The sequence below is a fragment of the Lygodium microphyllum genome, chromosome 18, assembly GCF_053477565.2.
Source record: "Lygodium microphyllum isolate KBCC chromosome 18, Lygodium_microphyllum_v1.1.10, whole genome shotgun sequence".
Taxonomy (NCBI): Eukaryota; Viridiplantae; Streptophyta; class Polypodiopsida; order Schizaeales; family Lygodiaceae; genus Lygodium; species Lygodium microphyllum.
The window spans coordinates 34,615,141-34,632,863 of NC_141152.1; the positions used below are offsets into that span (position 1 = coordinate 34,615,141).

At 43.2% G+C, this 17,723-nt stretch overlaps 1 protein-coding gene across 5 annotated transcripts in view; it reads left to right on the forward strand.

Annotated features, from left to right (window-relative positions):
- LOC148020745 (uncharacterized) overlaps positions 1-17,723 on the forward strand; it is a 127,873-nt gene that overhangs the window by 44,781 nt on the left and 65,369 nt on the right. For 4 of the 5 annotated variants that reach the window (XR_015694583.1, XM_087698558.1, XM_087698559.1 and 1 more), the window contains 3 exons: positions 15,729-17,052; positions 17,134-17,234; positions 17,316-17,664. Coding sequence is in view for 4 of the 5 variants with exons in the window: in XM_087698558.1 (XP_087554684.1) it covers positions 15,729-17,052; positions 17,134-17,234; positions 17,316-17,664 (1,774 nt within the window). In the remaining variant the exon portion in view is untranslated. The remainder of the gene's footprint in view (positions 1-15,728; positions 17,053-17,133; positions 17,235-17,315; positions 17,665-17,723) is intronic. The other variant, XM_087698560.1, reaches the window with a different exon arrangement.

Here is a 17,723-nt window from a genome sequence, read left to right on the forward strand (position 1 = left end):
CCAATATGCTGAAAATCAGTTTTAGCATGCCCATAATGGCCTGATGTCCTTGGGAACTGCGTAGGCTGAAAAGAATGCCCTGTTTTTGGCTGAAAACCCTTGTATTTCTGCCCATAATGTTCAGCCAATTGAATGGCAGCTTGTAGGGATGTAGGATTCATGGCTCCAACTTCAGAAGAAAGAATAGGTTCCAAACCAAATATGTATTTATTCAACTTGGCACTATCGGAGACCCTATGAACATACATCGAGAGGTTCAAAAACTGATTTGAGTACTCTCTAACCGAGAACACGTTGCTCAAGTGCATACCACTTTTTCTCTAACCGCTCTTTTTCAATAGGGGAAACAAAGACTTCAATCATAGCATTTTTCAATGCATCCCAAGACAAGAAGTCATGTCTCATCCTCGCCATATATTTCCACCAAGTGTGAGCATAGCCTTCTAGATGAAGGGCTGCAAATTTTACTTTGGCATTCTCGGGCCTTGGGTAAAGGGAAAAATACATCTCTAACTTGTCAAACCACTCCTCCAACTCCGTGGGTGAAGGGTTCTCTCCCTTAAAGTTTGAGATAATTATTTTCTCCTTGTACTCTCTCTCATATTGAGGAGGTTGTCCATTAGGGTGCTGCTGCCCACTATGGTGTTGTGGCCCAAAAGAATTGCCAAAAGGTCCTTGCTTAGGATATTCATTATTTCCATGCCCTTGTGCATAAGGAGTTTGCTGTCCATAATGCATACCATGACTTTGTGGCTGGAAACAATGTCCTTGAGGCTGAAAGTATGTGTTGCTCACATTGGGAGGTTGTCCATGCATCGGTGAGTTGAAAGGTGGTTGCTGCCCATTATTTTGCTGATTCCAACCATGATTTAACATGGGACTTGGCCTGTTGGGCTGCACTTGAGTAGAGAAATTATGTTGTGGCTGTCCAAAAGCATTTGGGGCTGAATTCACATGTCCATGTGGTTGCCCATAAGAGTTTGGAGCTGAATTAACATACCCTTGCTCATAGCCACCAACATTTGCTTGAGGGTAAAATTGCTTGTAGAAAGAGTTGCACCCATGGATTTCTTCATTATGCTTTGAGTTTGTTTGCACTCTTTCTTGAAGATCCTGCCCATGTGGCTGAAAGTGACCCTTTTGTTGATGGAATTGTGGCTGAAGTGAAGTAGGATGAATAAAATCCTTAGCTTTAGATGACTCTCCAACTTCAAATTGACCTACCACCTTAGGAGTAGGTGGTTTAGGTGGTTCTTCAGCCCTATGAGGATGTGGGATATTAAGACCAGCTGTAGGCAACATTTTCTCACCAAGAAGTGCTACAAGCTTGTCAATACCCAACCTCATACCCTCGAAACCTGATTTCATATCCTTTATGTCATTTGACAATTGTTGAAAACTGTTTGAATTCATTGAGATATGAGACGTCTCTATGGGTTGATTGGTAGGGGAGTGGGTGGAACTTGCATCAACCTCATCGTTCTCATAATGCATTCGGTAAATGGCATCTTGAGAAGTGTCATGTTCACCCCTTTCGTGTTGATGTTCATCGCTTCCCTGTTGATATTCCTTCAATTCTTCATTGATAGTATCCAAAACAGGGTCTCTCTTCTTATTCCTAGCCATGGGTTGATTTCTGTCCTGAATTTCCTGCAGTAGAAAAACTTGATTATCTTCACTTCTAGAGCTCCAAATTACAAGGTCTTTGGCTCTGTTCAAAGCTTGAAGAGCCCTCTATCCAACGATCTATCAAGTGCAGAAAATGGATGAGTACAGAAATTTGTGTAAGGGATTTTCTGTTGCTGTCTGAAAATTCCTGTAGGCAGTAAATACCCTGTTCTAGTCAATTAATGGCTTGTACCATCAATACCAAGCATGTACCAACTTCATAACCTGTAGGAGAGTCTCATACGTCTGCCCATATTGAAAATGACCTCTGTAACCAGTAAAATGGCTGTCTAACTCAATGTAGACTGCAATCTTTGATGAGGGTATGTATACATACTCTGTTCCAAACTTTAATGCTGAACCATAGTGTCTTTACCATAGGATGCATACATTTTACTGTAGCTATATGTCTTCATACATTTGCCATACATTCATGAGTACCATACATTTGCCAATATCTCAAGAACTCACTGCCCATAACTCATGCTGTAGGCTGATTTCAAGTGCCTTTGAGATTTGTACCTGCACCTAAACTTGAAAATATGTGGGATCCGAGACCCGAGGGGTTTGCAAAGTTCCCTCTCGGGCCGGGTTGCGCTCCCCTTCAGGGTCCTCGTCGGTAGGGGAGGGTTGCCTCTCTTTTGTCCTACCGACTCGCCCGGCATCCACTTTTCCTCGTGGGCAAGTACATGGCAAGTGAATTCTAGCTCTAAAAATCAGTATGATACGCATGGAATAGGAAGGAAATACAATTGCCTTTCATTTGCCCTTTTCATGATATGCAAGATTGAAATTGAAAAGGCTGAAATGTAAATGAAAAATGGAGAGGTATTTACCTCAGCAGTGACTCACTGCTTACAAAGCTTTTCTCACTTACCAATTGGGTAATGATTTTCTTATGATCAAGAGACAAAATAGGCAATCAATTTCATGTCAGGGTTAGGCAATAAAGATTGAGTAATGAAGCTCAAGAAATTTCTGATTTTAGTGAATGAAAGTAGATGGGTAATGCTCATTCATTATGGAAGAGTTTGAGACATTTAGAGATGGCCATTTCAGTAAATTGAAGAGGTTTAGTAAAGACAATGACTGACATAACCTATAGGCTTCAAGTAATGCATTAGACTATGAATGAAAGCTTCATTAATCCTCTTATTTCTCTTCAACAATTGGAAATGAGATCAGCAATTGGATGTAAAGAGAAATTAAGAGTGATTAGAGTACCTCATTTAATTGATTGGAGAAGAGCATTGTTGATGGAATGGCCTTCAATCCATAATGCTTGACATAGGTGAGTTGAGCTTGATAATCCTTCTAAAATCAGTTCAAGAGATCTTCAATCTTCAAGAATAATCCCTTCCTTGATAAGCTTCAGCTTCATTAATCCCATGAAAGCTCCATGACTCCATGAATGCTCCAAATGAGGGTTGATGAAGACCGATTACGTTCTCTACTTGAAGTAGGTTGCAATAGGTAATAGAGAGGGCTTCAATGTGTCCAAGAGATCCCGAAATTTGAGAGGGAATGCCAAAATTTAATGGCATAAAAGCTTCATGCTGTCCATTGAACACCTAGACCTCCATTGGCTTCAATCTCCTTCAATGTCGGTCCAATGTTGATGGATTCTTGAGGGGAAATGGTTGAGGAAGCTTCAGAGATGCTTTGCCCACAAAAGCCCCATGATTTGCTTTAAAAATTTCAGGAATCTTTAATGCTGTCCCAAACTGTTATACATAGAGTTTGCAATCTCCATATCCATGCTCCATCAAAGCTTCAAGCTTCAAGATCAATCAATGTTGGTACTAGGATGTATGTAGAAGCCTCAGGGAGTATAATAGAGCAAAAGCCCTTTTATCTTGATGAAGAAATTTGAGAAATTTTAGTGCTGTCCAAAACTGTCATAAAACTCCATACCTAGGGTTTGAGAAAGCTCCCATCTTCCAAAAGGAGTGAAAGATCAAGTAGAAGATGATGTATACTCATAGTTGCACTCCATTTGATCATCCCATGAGGAGTATAAGCTCTGATTGCCTCACGTTTGCTGATCAAGAAGGGGGGCGGGGCTGTAAAAACAGCGCAAACTGCTGCTGGACATCCTCTTACATCACGTGATGAAAACGTGGTGGATATGAAGCACGTAGGTACTCTATAGGTAGCTTAAGACCCATACTATATTCTTACATAAGCCATTTGAGCATTAGAGATCATGAGAAGAAGATCTCAGAAGAAATGTCCATGGCAGTTTGTATGACAGCTTGAAGGAATGAGGAAAGAGAAGAAGAAACCTTTCCTTCTCAAAAGTAACCACAGTTAAAGTGTCCTGTAACCATTAGTTTGTCCACTTACCCCAATTTTTGGCTCAAATCTTGATCACGTCTTGCTATTTTGGCTGGAGCCCTCCATTTCTTCCATTATTAATGCCAAGAATCACCATCTTCATCCCTGTTTGTAGCAGACTTTCACATGTAACTCCGGTTTGAAGCCTTCATGTCCTGTCAAGTCCTGTCACTCAAATTTCTAACTATGGTTTGCTCTCTCTAGCCTAGGAAACTGAATCTAGTACTTGAAAATGACTACTGCAAGGATCTAAGCTACAGCTCTGATACCAATGTAATGAAAGCAATCAACCATGGAATGAAATCTAACTGAAAATTGAGAATTAACTAAGCTACAACAAAGAATTAACAAATCTATTGCACCAAGACATCCTCATCATGTATTAATGGTTGGGGATTCAAGAATACATGACGGCCATGGCTGAGTGCTTCAAAGCTAAGAAGAAGCTAACTCCAAGAAAATGGTAAAGCCAAGATTATTGAATGATCAAAAGATGTCTTGCCTTTGGCCTCTAGTCCCTTTTATTCTAACCCTCTTCCAAACTTAAGGGCTGTTCACACATGTACACATAGGCTAGGGCTAAATTTACAAAGGCTGGAATTAATCCAAGGTGCAAATATTAATGTTGTATTTTCCTTCATGACACATGGCTCTAATACCATGTTGAGAAACACGGATCTAGAGCAAGATTTAGCTATGGTGGATGAAAAATGAAGACACTACTCATGATGATATGGACTTAGATAGACTAACTGTTACACAAGTGAATTAGGTTCCAAGATGGAAGCTTGGACTCATAAAGACATTCTTGTGTAAGATGGACAATGACACTAATAATGGCTCAAACTGATAGTTCCATTACAATATAAAATGAGTGTCAAGTACATGGTTATATAGTTTCTAGATAGTACCACTCTTCCTTAGTGTGCTTATGGGATTTCGGACATCTCGTCCTAGAGCTTCTAGAGCATACATCTTTGTTATATCTCTCATACAAAGCCATTTATGGGCAAGCCTCTTTTGGGCACACATCCAGCCTCTATGGGCATACATACCAAGCATCATTTGCTATTCTCAACACTCAATACCTCAATGTATACATCTCTTGTGGGTAGGTATATGGATATGTAGGGGTTTCCTTCAATAATCTTGGGAGGAACTTGCATTCGGGATGTAGATGTAGAGAACTCACAGAGTGAGTGAAGAATGAATGCCCATATGCTGAAAATGATACAAGGGACCTCAAACCTGTGTCTTGGATGTTGGGATTAGGTGAGCTCAAAGTGGTGTCAGAGGCATTGAGAACGGCCCCAAGTGTCTACTCGTGATGGATCCTGGAATGCAGCAACAACAGTCCACCAGGCCCAGATGAATATGTTGCATGATGATGGCAATAGAAAACACAGGACCAGCAGTAAACTGCAGTTGTGTGCTGGTCGATGATGGAATCAGTACTTGGTATGGTCAACTGTGGATGAGGTGACTGTTGGGCTGCCTAGAAATAAGCAAAACACTGGCAACAAATAAATGTGACATTTAACCTGCTGCCATTAGCAGCTAGGCAACTGCCCTGGCAGCAAAACGTTGATGTCATTAGGTTCCCAACAGGTCTCAAGGGACAGAAATGATGTTGCAAGTAGGGGGCCAGCCTGTAGAACAGTGATACAGACAGACAACCACCAAAACACAGCTGGGCCAGGACATGAACAGGTCCTGGAAGAAGACATTTGCATGGGGAGCAAGCTGGCAATGAGTCTCCACTGATGGCGTTGTCCTCCACACAGGCAGCAGCATGTAGAAGATGGCAACAATTGATGAATGAGAAGAAACTCCTATGAATGCAGTAAGGGCAGTAATTGTGAACATAGTAGGCTGATGGCTGAAGACTGGGAGTGTGCATGATAAACACTTCCCTTTGTTTATGGATGATATTGGTACATTTGACTTGCTGTTAAAAAATAAACCAATTATTTTTGGTAATAAATGGATACGCTTTTTGGGCTCTTTAAAGAATAATTAAATAGGGATTAATGCACTATAATTTAGGATTAGTGCATTCCCAAATTTTAATTGGCTCCACACTTGTTCTATACGCTTTTTGAGGAGTCCTTTTACCTGATAGAAAGGTATTTGTATAGAAAGTGAATTGATTCTAGTCTTATTCAAATAGTTCATTTATGTTAAATGATCCATGGTCTCCAAGTTGTAAGGTGTGTGTTTTAAGGAGAAGCCATGTCTGAGCCTAGGGACCTTGACTTGTATATTAGGTGAGCTCTACATGATCAAATATGTGGGTCTAGGCTATTAAAGATCCTAAGAGCTATCCATATTATAAAGGAGGTGGAAGCATCATCTTTAGATGATGAAGAGAAAGTCCGCCAATGCCATTCTAATGATGAATAAAGTAGCTCTATTATCAAAATAATTTTATCTATGCCTCTTTAAAAAAAGGAAAATGGACAAAGGTCTTAGAAAATAGAGAAGCAAAGAAAGGCCTCTACTCACATTGTCAACATGGCTTGGATGGCATTTATGTGTATAGGGAAGCAAAGGAAGGCTTCTCCTAACATACTCAACATTGCCTTGATGGCAATTGTGCGAGAAGTAAAGGAGCCAGCCAACTTGAAGAAAATACTTGCATATCCAACATGGAAATCAGCTATGCAAGCTGAGTACTATACTATAATGAGAATGGTAGTTGGGAGCTAGTGGATTGACTAGCCAAGAGGAAGATTATTTGCACCAAATAGGTGCGATCAATGGGACCTTGGAAAAGTACAAAGCCAATTTAGTTGCACATGGATATTTTTTTATTTTTATTTTTTTGCAAATAAAATGTGGCTGATTATATTACTAAAAAAAACTAATTACAACAGAGTGCTCATGCTCAAAAAACTAGCTGGAGCTGATGCAAAGTCACAAATATGTCATGTATACAAGCCTCTGAAGGCGGTCTGGGGGGATGGGGGTAAGAAGCCATGGAGGGGGGTTGTATCGCCATCTGGGGCTGCCTGCCTGCAACACGAAAAACAGGTCCTGGCAGCCCCAAGTATGCATGAAATGACAACGAAGCTCCTGACGAGCCCTAGACTCGCCCTGCACCTGATCCCAACGGCCGCGGGGGAAGTGGATGATGGAGGTCCAGAGCTCTGCTAAGGTCGCCTTTGCTGAAAGTCTCTCTCTGCCGAAAGCCTCCTGACACCGCACCTTCAAGAAATGCCATCTAGTAAGACTCCCTACGATCTCCCATACCTCAGAGCGGTTTGTTGTGGGCTCTTGTACGTGACGTATGGGTAGAGCCTCCAAATTGACCACTACGCACAACCCTGCCTTGATGATGAATATTGTGTCCTGCATCCCGGCCTCATACAGAAGGTGGCAGCCCTGGCTGATTGCCTACTAGCAGAAAGATCCCGATGAGATACATCCAAGGCTGGGTGCTATACAGCGAAGGATGTGGCATGCACCTCTCCACACGAGCTGCGCCGCCTCACATGACCAAAGGCAGTGCTTTGCTGTTTTTAGAGGCTGATGTGTGCAACGCATACAGCCTCCCTCCTTCTACATCTGGATAAGCCAACTTCCCACCGCTAGGCCTCCATGTGCCACTAGCCATAAGAAATAGGATACCCTCCTCAGTCTCCAACTATCCCATAGGTGGTGCCAAAAGGTTCGTTGGAAAGGCTCCATGATGCCGTGCTCCGCCCAGTCCCTACTATGTGACAGTGCCCAATCCATATCCTCCTGCATCAGTACGTGTCTGTCAATCCTGGCAGTGTACTCCAAGAACCTTGGTGGCTTCTTGGTGACCGCTGAGGCCGGCCATAGCCACTCTCCGAGGTTCCACTCCAACTCATCAAGTGGCCTGTCCTCCCAGATCCAGAGACGCCACTCCGTGAGCTCCTGCCAGAAGACAAAAGGGTCCAGCTACCATGTCTTCCCTTGAAGGCCAATCACTTGGATTCTCTTCCATGAGAGGACAACTAACCCCTCATCCTGCTACCCTCTATCAAGGGCCAAATGCCCTCCCTCCTGTACGGTGAAGGTCCCAAGTGGAGCACCACTCACTCTACCTACCACCTGTAGGGGGATGCCTGCTGATGAGAACCTAGCAGCCCATACCTCTACGGGCTCTATCGACTCTCGTCTCGGGGGAGCAAGCCACTCCTGAGGCATTGTTGCATCTATCTCCCTTCTTCTCAGCTCCACTCCTCTCTGCAGCCTGATACTCACTGCAACACCTCCTCGTCCACCATCCTGTACACCTCCTACCATGTCTTGATGGTACGAGCTGGGCTGGCCTGCCAGCCCGCCCACTAGATATGGGAGCGCTTGCCAAGCTGTGCTCCTTCTAGATCTTTGACCTGGGGGTTCCAGATGACAAGGTGATGATCTATCGCCTTCTAGCAACCTGGGGGTCTGTGGATTAGTGCGTTGCCGTAGAGGCCCTGCCACATACGGATCAAGCTACAGAGGAAAGGTGATCTGGGTGGGGTGATTGGAGCTGATGTGAAGATCCATCTCACGGACGGCCTCCACTCACTGCCAAGCCTCGGTCTACAGTCCTGAAGACCCTTCTACAATAGGACCTTCCATGTCTACCCTCCTGGTGTGAGGCCACAGATAACTAGCTTGCCTAAGAGGGCCATACTCTGATACTCTAGATCTATGATCCTGAGGCCTCCCTTTGACCAATGTCGTATGATGGTCGCCCATGCCACCTTGGCCCTGGAATCCTTGGAACCATCTGACCTGGACCAAAGGAAATTCCGCACTAGGTGGCGAAGCTGCACCACGCAAGATGAGAAAAAGCACCAACACGAGGGGATGTACCAGGCCGTTGCTAGGAGTACCTGGTTAACCAGTAAGGCTCAGCGTGCTAGTAAGAGGCGAGCCATACTCCAATAGGTCAGCTTCCTCCGAATAGAATTGAGAACTGGGAGAAACTGCTCGGCAGGAGTGATATCGAGTCCGCGGACGGTCTGCCCTCTGCTCACCCATCTAAATCCCAGGTGGACGCTCCACTCCGTGCTAGAGTCCGGGTCTGTGAGGAAACCAACCAACTTTCGCTAGTTGATTTTTGCTCCTGCTGCTCTACAGAGCAGAACACCTCAAGAGCCAACCTCACTCTCTCCAGCATCAACTCATCGTCCTCTATATAGAGTGTTGTATCATCTGCATGCTTTGAGTCTAACAACTTTGTCTCCTACCTCACGGGAAGTCGAAGGCTGTGTAATCCGCTCACACGTGACCTGAGAAAATGAGACATTGCCTCTCCAAAGAGTAGAAACAGGTACGGGGCCAGGGGGCACCCCTTTCGGACCGATCTCTCTAGTCCAAACTCCACCCCTCGCCTACCACCTATAAAAACCCTGCTGGTGGTCGATCTGTAAAGTGCGGAGACCCCGCGAATCCAAGGCTGAGGGAAACCCAACCTCACCATGGTGCCCTCCAAGAAATCCCAGTCCACCCCTGTCATAAGCTTTCTCGAAGTCCAAGAGTAGTACTGTTAGTCTCTGCCCACTGTGCTGCACCCACTTTGTTGCCTCAAAGAAGGTGAATACATTGTCTAGGATGCTCCTATCTTGGACAAAGCGTGTTTGTGTGTCATGGATGATATCTGGAAGCACCGCGTATAGTAGCCTACCGAATAGCTTTGTCAGTGTCTTATAGGCCACTGACAATAAGGTGATCGGTCTCCATTGGGAAAGCTCCAACCGGTCTCCCCCTTTGGGGAGAAGACTAATAAGGCTTGCCGACAGACTCCCTGGCATCTGTCTTGACGTGAAGATCTCGTGGAACGCCATCAGCAGGGGGTCCTTTACCACCTCCCAGTAGGTGGTGAAGAATGCCTTAGAGAGGCCATCCTCTCGCGGGCATTTCTGCCTGTCTTGTGTATGGAAAGCCTCCTCTAGTTCCTTCCCTGTGAAGGGGGCTAGAAGGGAGCATCCTATCTTGTTTGTGACGAGGGATGAGATGTGATCCCAGACCTGCTGCGTACATCGCAGTCCTCCAACTGAAGCTGTCTCCTGTTGGAAAAGGCACCTGTAATAGTGTGTTGCAATCTCCATCACCTCCTCTGGGCTAAAACGAATCCTACCATACTGATCTCGCAGGTTGTGTATTTGCTCTCCTGAGGTGTGAGGCTGGTGCATCTAGAAAATTTCCCTGCATATCGTATCCCCCTTGCACGCCGAGAAGGCTGCGAAGGTGCGGAAAGAGAACTCTAAGCACGTGTTCTCTAACCCAGCAATGGCTGCTTGCGCACGTGCTTCCCGTGTGTGGAGGATGAAGTCCCCTGGTGCCTCCAGTAATAGTCTCTGCATGGCTGCGAGGTCTCGCCGCAGTGCTCAATCCTCCTCCCAGCTTTGTTGCCTAGCTTGTATGGCTGCCTCTTGGCAGATACTGCTCGACTCGGCTAAGACCTTTGCAATCCGGTCCCGCGTGCCCCACTCCCTATTCTAAATCTGCTCTATCTGTCTTGTCACCTCCCTTCTAAAGATTGAGTCAGGGATCCGACAGGATTGTGTATCTAGGGCAGATGTTGGGGAATCAAGTGTCAGGAGAACCGGGCAATGGTCGAACAAAGTGGTACCCGCCAACTACCCAACCTGGCCTCCACGAGAGCCACCCCACTCTCCCACGTAAAACCTGTCCAACCGCTCGAGCAAGACTCCACCTAGCCGCCTGTATCCCCAAGAGAAGTCCAGCGACCTCTCCCTCCTGTGAAAGGCAAGGTCTCTGCAGGCATCGCGTGCTCCTACTGCCAGTAGAAAGACCTCGCATGCCTCCTGCTCCTCCTAGCCATGCCCTAGTAGTTTTTGCCTTTGCCTTGCTGGTCTTCCAAAGCCTCTAGGTTGTTGAAGTCTCCTCCAATGATCCAGGAGTCCACCTCTGGGAGTCCATCCGCAATCTCCACCCAAAACTTGCTGCGTGCCCTAACCTCCATAGGGGCATAGACATTGAGGACTCCAAGGTACGAGTCCCCAATATCCAGTCTGATCCATAGAACCCTGCCTGGCACTATCATCCCGTGATCACAAGCACATGCGATGAGACTCAGGCAGATAGAGGTGCATATGTCTCCACTCCTGCCATGGGCACCTATAGCGTGCTCCTAGTAAGCGTGCGAGCTGCCCGAGAGTACCTTTCCAACCTGCTGGGCCTAGGTGGGCGTTAGCTTTTGCTCTTGTAGAAGTAGGATGTCGATCCGTCCGGCAAGGGCAGGCTGTAGCTCCTGCCGAACAATCAACTTTCTAGAGTCACGTACTCCACTATAGTGGAGACTGTTCACATTCAAGGATGCAGGGTGTAAGCTCATGGAGAAACGTGTGACTGGCCAAACATGCATCTATTCGGTGTGGAAGCTGCTGAAGAGGAATAGAAACTATGGGGCATGCGAGTATGCTTTGCTGCAGGTTTGGATGGTGAACTCCAATCCCCCATGATAAACCTCGGCCAAACCATAGGGGTGATAGTTGCTCTAGGTGGTACTATCAATGCATCTATCAACCATGCTAAGAGTCGTAACTCTGTACACTAGTAGAATGCAAAAAAGAAAGGCATAGACTATGAGGAGACATTTGCTTCTACTTCCCATATGATGACCATCAGGTCTGTGGTTGCTTTGGCTGCTCATTAGGGATGGACTGTACATAAGTTGGATATTAAAACTACATTTTTACATAGGGAACTTCATGAGGAAGTATATGTACATCAACCCATTGATTTTGCAGTTGAGAGCTTGGAACACTTGGTTTGCAAGTTGAAAAAAGCTTTATATGGGTTGAAACAAGCTCCTAGAGCTTGGTATGCAAAGATAGATGCTTTCTTGCTTAGCCAAGGGTTCATAAACAGCTCATCTGAGACGTATGTAAAGAGGTGGGGGATCCATGCTGATCATTTGTCCTTATATTGATGATCTCATGCTTACAGGGACACATGCTGATCAGATTTCAGTATTTGAACAAAATTTGCAGCAAACTTTTAACATGTCAGACTTGGGGTCTTTGCATTATTACTTGGGCATTCAGTTCATACATGATGCTAGAGGTATTGGGTTATCAAAGTCAAGATACATTGGTAAACTTCTTGAGAAGTTTGGCTTACAGGATTGCAAGCCAGTTTGTACATCATCATACGAAGCTGAATACAAGGCAGCTTTCACTACCACAGTTGAATGCGTATGGATTAGATGCTTGCTAGCTGATGTGGATGTATCTGTTATGGAGCCTACTCCTTTGTTCATTGACAATCAGAGTGCCATTGCAATGGCACGGAACCCAGTGTTTCGTACACGCATGAAACACATTGAGATACATTATCACTTTTGTCAAAGAGAGGCTACATGCAAGTGATATCAGTCTTATCTATTGTCCTACCACCAATAATGTAGCAGATATCTTCATCAAAGCTCTTTCTCATGACAAATTTGAAGCTATGTTAAATTGCAAGGACATGACACCCATGTTTGAGTTCTCCATTTAGAATACCTAAACCACTAGAAAATATTGGACACCAAGCTTGGTATCAATTTTGCAATCGGCATGTTGAGTATGTTCTCAAACAAGCCTCCTAAGAATAATTGAAAAGTTAGGATGCAAATATTCAAGCACTTGAAGGGAACTCTTGACTATAACATCACTTATAGTTTAGTAACCTCTTTGGTCTAGAACCCTGATTCAAATTGGGCAAGAAATAGTCATTCCAAAGAATCAGATTCGGTTTATTATTTCTCTTTGGATTATAGAATTTTCTTTTGGATTAGCAAGAAGCACTAAATAGTGGCATTGTCTTCTAGCGAGGCTAAGTACAAGATAATTGGTTTTTTGCATGTAAAGTAGTATGGTTAGGTAGGATCTTTGGCAAATGTGAATACAAGATGAAGAGTAAACTTTACAAAGCTATGACAATAAGAATTGCATCAATATTGCTAGAAATTGAATGCTCCATGTATGCATTGAAGATATAGAGCCTCGGTATTACTATGTGCATGATTTGATCAAGATAGGATAATAGACTTGGTCTACTATCCGACAAAGAGAACTTTGTTGGTCCAGAACCTTGATTCAAATTAGCCAAGAAATAGTCATTCCAAAGAATCAGATTCGGTTTACTATTTCTCATTGGATTATAGAATTTTCTTTTGGATTAGCAAGAAGCAGTAAAATAGTGGCATTGTCTTCTAGTGAGGCTAAGTACAAGACAATTGGTTTTTTGAATGTGAAGTAGTATGGTTAAGTAGAATCTTTTGGCAAATGTGAATACAAGATGAAGAGCTAACTTTACAAAGCTATGACAATAAGAATTGCATCAATATTGCTAAAAATTGAATGCTCCATGTGTGCATTCAAGATATAGAGACTCAGTATTACTTTGTGCATGATTTGATCAAGATGGGATAATAGACATGGTCTACTATCCAAAAGAGAATAATAAAGCAAATATCTTCACCAAGGCACTCAGAAAGGATTTGCTTCACATTCGTCTTTAAAGATGTAATGTTGGACCAAGGGTATGGTTCACTTCCAAGTTTCAACTGGAAACTGGAACATTGGGTTTTTTTCTTCTTTATCCCACCCTTGATGCCATTAATGATCTATAGTACTCAAATTGTAAGGTCCCCATCATGAGGAGAAGCCATGTGTGAGCCCTAACATTGATGAGATCTATGTAACCAAATAATAAAAGGGTGATCTATGAAGGTCCATGCTATGGGTTTGATGGAGTGATTAAGCTAGTAACAACTCTAAGCACACTATGTTGAGTTGAAGGGTGTGAAAGTTATCAAGCATGTCTATTTTGGGTCCTAGGGGCCACAGAGGTGGCCCCTACCTCAGTGGCCCCTAGCTAGGAGAGGCCAAGGGACCAACAATCCCCTAGTGGTTCTTTGGAGCTCCCAATGATAAAAAATATCCCTTGGAATATTCCTTAGTTGACTAATCTAATTTAATAATATGGTATATTGGTCATGCCTATGAAAAATTGCTCTAATAAAAAAGGCACAAAACCAATCGTACAACAAATCCTAGACAGATAAATGCAAAACAAAGTCAGGTTTATGGTTAAGGTAACTCAGAGATAGTAAACACAATAAATAATGAAGTGAATGAATAATGAATATATAGTGCTCATACAGCAATTACACTATGCAATGAATATTGAGCCTCGAACTCTCGTATCTCCGGTTTCAAGGCAGAGATTATGAGCTGTAGAGTGTGTTGTACTCCGAACGGATCGCAGCAAAGGCAGCCTTCGTGTGTCAAACACCAGCAAACGTGACCAAGGAAGGCTTGATTTAATTACATACAACAGTTCAAGAGAGAGAAATAATAAAAACGTAGGTACTTGATGAGAGAGAATCTGAACAATAGTTGTTAGGTGCAAATGCAGCAGATAGAGGTGAAAGAATGTCAAGGCAGCAGATAGAGGTGAGAGAATGTCAAGGCAGCAGCCAAAAACTGAAAATGCAGCATTCCAAGGAGAAAGAGATCAAGGCGATAGTTCCAAGCTGATGGCGATAGCACCAGATGCTGATATCAGCATCAAACGCAGCAGCAAAGTGTAGGCCACAACTCCCAAGAACTTGGCGAAGGCTACAAACAGGCGGTGAATGCTAGAATCAGGTGCGAGATGGTAGGGGAAAGTCTGACCTGCAAAAACGAGATTGAGGGAGAGTCATGTTTTGCATGCCTATTTTTATAGAGAGTTTGGGGCACCCAAATTAGACATGTGAGACACAATAACTCTCTAGGATTGCGTTTCTTTTTAAAATAAGAGGTTTTCACCATTAATTAAGTGTGTTTTGGGGCTGTTTAAGATAGACTAATGCATTTTTAGCTCAACAATGCCTACCTTCACAAGCTGTGAAAAGGGAGGCTTGTCAGAACCACGGTCATCTATTCACACAATCACAATTCATCCAATAAGATTTAAGCCCTTCACCTAGGATTTGTGTGTATCACCATCAGGCTTTAGTGGAAGCACACAAGTGGACAAAGCAATCATCATATCACATTGTTTTTAGATAAAGAAATGTCAGTTCTTCTCTAATTTGTTCTGCACTCTTCATTCTTTGCTCAGATCCTATTCTTTGCACAATATAACTTGACAATTTATTATGCAACTCTTGTAAGTTGCAATAATTCTCCACTGTCATTTCATGCGCACTTGGGGCAGCCAGGACCTGTTTTTCGAGATGCAGGCAGGCAGCCCCAAATGGCATTACATCCCCCCTCCATGGCTTCTTGCCCCCTCCCCCCCCAGACCGCCCTGAGAGGCTTGTACATTTGATATATTCAGGAATCTGCATCAGCTCCAGTTAGTCTGTTGAGCATTAGCACTTCCTTGTATTCAAAGATTTTGTTCCTGAAGTAATATAATTAGCCACTCTTTATTTGCAAAAAGTTGCAAGAATTCGAATAACTATGCCCATTGCCCACAAATGTCATAAGTATAAAAGATCATTTTGTACAAGTCTTTTCAACATTGTTAAATAGTTGTTTCTAGTGCAAGGTTATTGGAAAGAGAAAACTATTTTCTTAGTGTAAACTTTTATGTAGTTCAATTATATGTCCACACAGTGGCTGTTTTCTTTTCTTCCCCTTGTCAGAAAATAGACCATACAGGGAGATTTTTTCTGACTTGAGCACGACATTTCAATCTCTTTCAACAGCAGCTAATTCATGGTAACATGTTTAACCACATTGGCATGGCTTTTGCAGAAAACCAAAAGTGGACATGTTAAGAAATCAAGATTATCAGGCAGCGCAACCAAATGGAGTACCATTAAATTACCGAAAACATTAAAGGCGCCCTCTCTGATGAAAAGCGCATATAATTTAGCTGGCACCACCTATCAGGTATCTGATACAAGGAATGAATTACCAGCCACAAATATTCATGATCCTTCAGCAGATCACAGTGCAAATAGTAATGTCCAGGAGTTACAGAGCTACTTTGAGAAACGTAAAGATAATTTGGAACCAGATGAAAATCCAGATCAAGGTATGCTTGGGTCATCAATAGTCACCTGTCCAAAAGTGAAAACAACCCTCCAGAAACCAATCAATGTAGTCTACATCAAGGGAAGGCAAAGTAATGGGAGCTCTAAGTCATCTGTGAACCCAGCTCAGAGAAGCCATGTTCCCAATCTGGATCAAAGTACCTTTAAGATGATTCCTGGGATTGAACAAACAAATAGTATTACAAATGCAGATGCTGATCTTCAGGTAGACAAAACTGGCAATCTCTTATGTGCAATAACTGCAACAAACTCTGTGGATAAGTCTTATGATGAGAGAGAGAGAACATCTGAGCTCATATCATCAGTTCACTTACCCACGACTGAGCTTCGAACTGCTTCACAAAAGGTAGCCCTTTTTGCTGATTGTATGGAAGGAAAGTTGAATACCATCAATCATGACCTGGATCACCAGGTACAACACCATGACAGCATATTGGAGGGATGTAATGAGCATGTGGAAAATTCTTTGGGGAGACTTGATGAGCGGACAGCAATCAGAAAAGTTCACAATGAACTGCAGTCACAAGATAAAGGGTTCCTTGTGAATAGAAAAGCATTTCCTTTTCAGACAGGCAACAGACCTTTCCAAGAAAATGTGCCAGAAAGCTGCTCTGGCTCCCTTCATCAAGCTCCTCCATTTTCAGAAAGTAGAATTGAGCCAAAATTCTTGCCATTCTCAAGCTCACCTTTAACCCCATGTGAGCTTACTCCTGGTTTTCAAAGCAACAACCAAACTTCATTATCAGCTAACTATGAACTGAATCAAAGACCAGCCTTCCCATTGCACGAAGTAGATGGTCCGATACTTACTCATGCAGTGATAAATTACAATGGTCTGGTTTCTTGTCAGCGGCAATCATGGATGCCTAACAGAAACTATTTGCAAGAACAATCTCAGGAAACAAGTTTGCCTAGGGAATGTCCAGAGAGATATATTCCAAGGCCCATGCTTCCACCAGTCCAGGTTTTGGAATTAAGCACCTCGCTTCACACTTGTAGAAAAGAAGAATCAGTTCCAGCAGGTATGTCATGGCTTTTTCTAATCACATGCTTATTGGGAACTGTGAATAAAATCAGCTATAATGTGTGTATCTCTTGTGCAGAGAGACATTGCAAGGTCCAAAATTCAGCAACACATCACATAGCTACTCAGGTTAGAGATCATATACCACTGAACAAAGGATCTCCTTATGAAAAGGCACAGGTTATTTTTACTTTTTACTATGCTTGAAATATGCAACCAAATCAGAAGTAATATGTGTAACTTTTTAAGTGTATCATGCAGCCTGAACGGTACTCAACACCAAAACTTCCACCATGGATGCAAGCAGCTTTAAATGATCATAAATCTGCATCTTTTTCATCTCTAGATGTCACAGCCTCAGATCAATCATCCTTAACTGAAATCCCCTCATTGAGCAGGGATGCACCTACAGGGCCAGCTATTCTCGATGCTACTGGAAAGTCTGTATTGCGACTCATGGGTAAAACCATGGTCCTTTCTAACCCCAGTATTCAAAATGATAGTCAATTTTGTTACAGTCCATATCAATCAGAATCCACGACAAACTATGCAAATATTTGGCCATCTTTGGGACCTCAAAATCAAAATTATCAACAACTCCTACAATCTGGTAACTACCAAAATAGTGTGTTCTGTGATTTCTAGCACACAAGCACAATACGATAATTT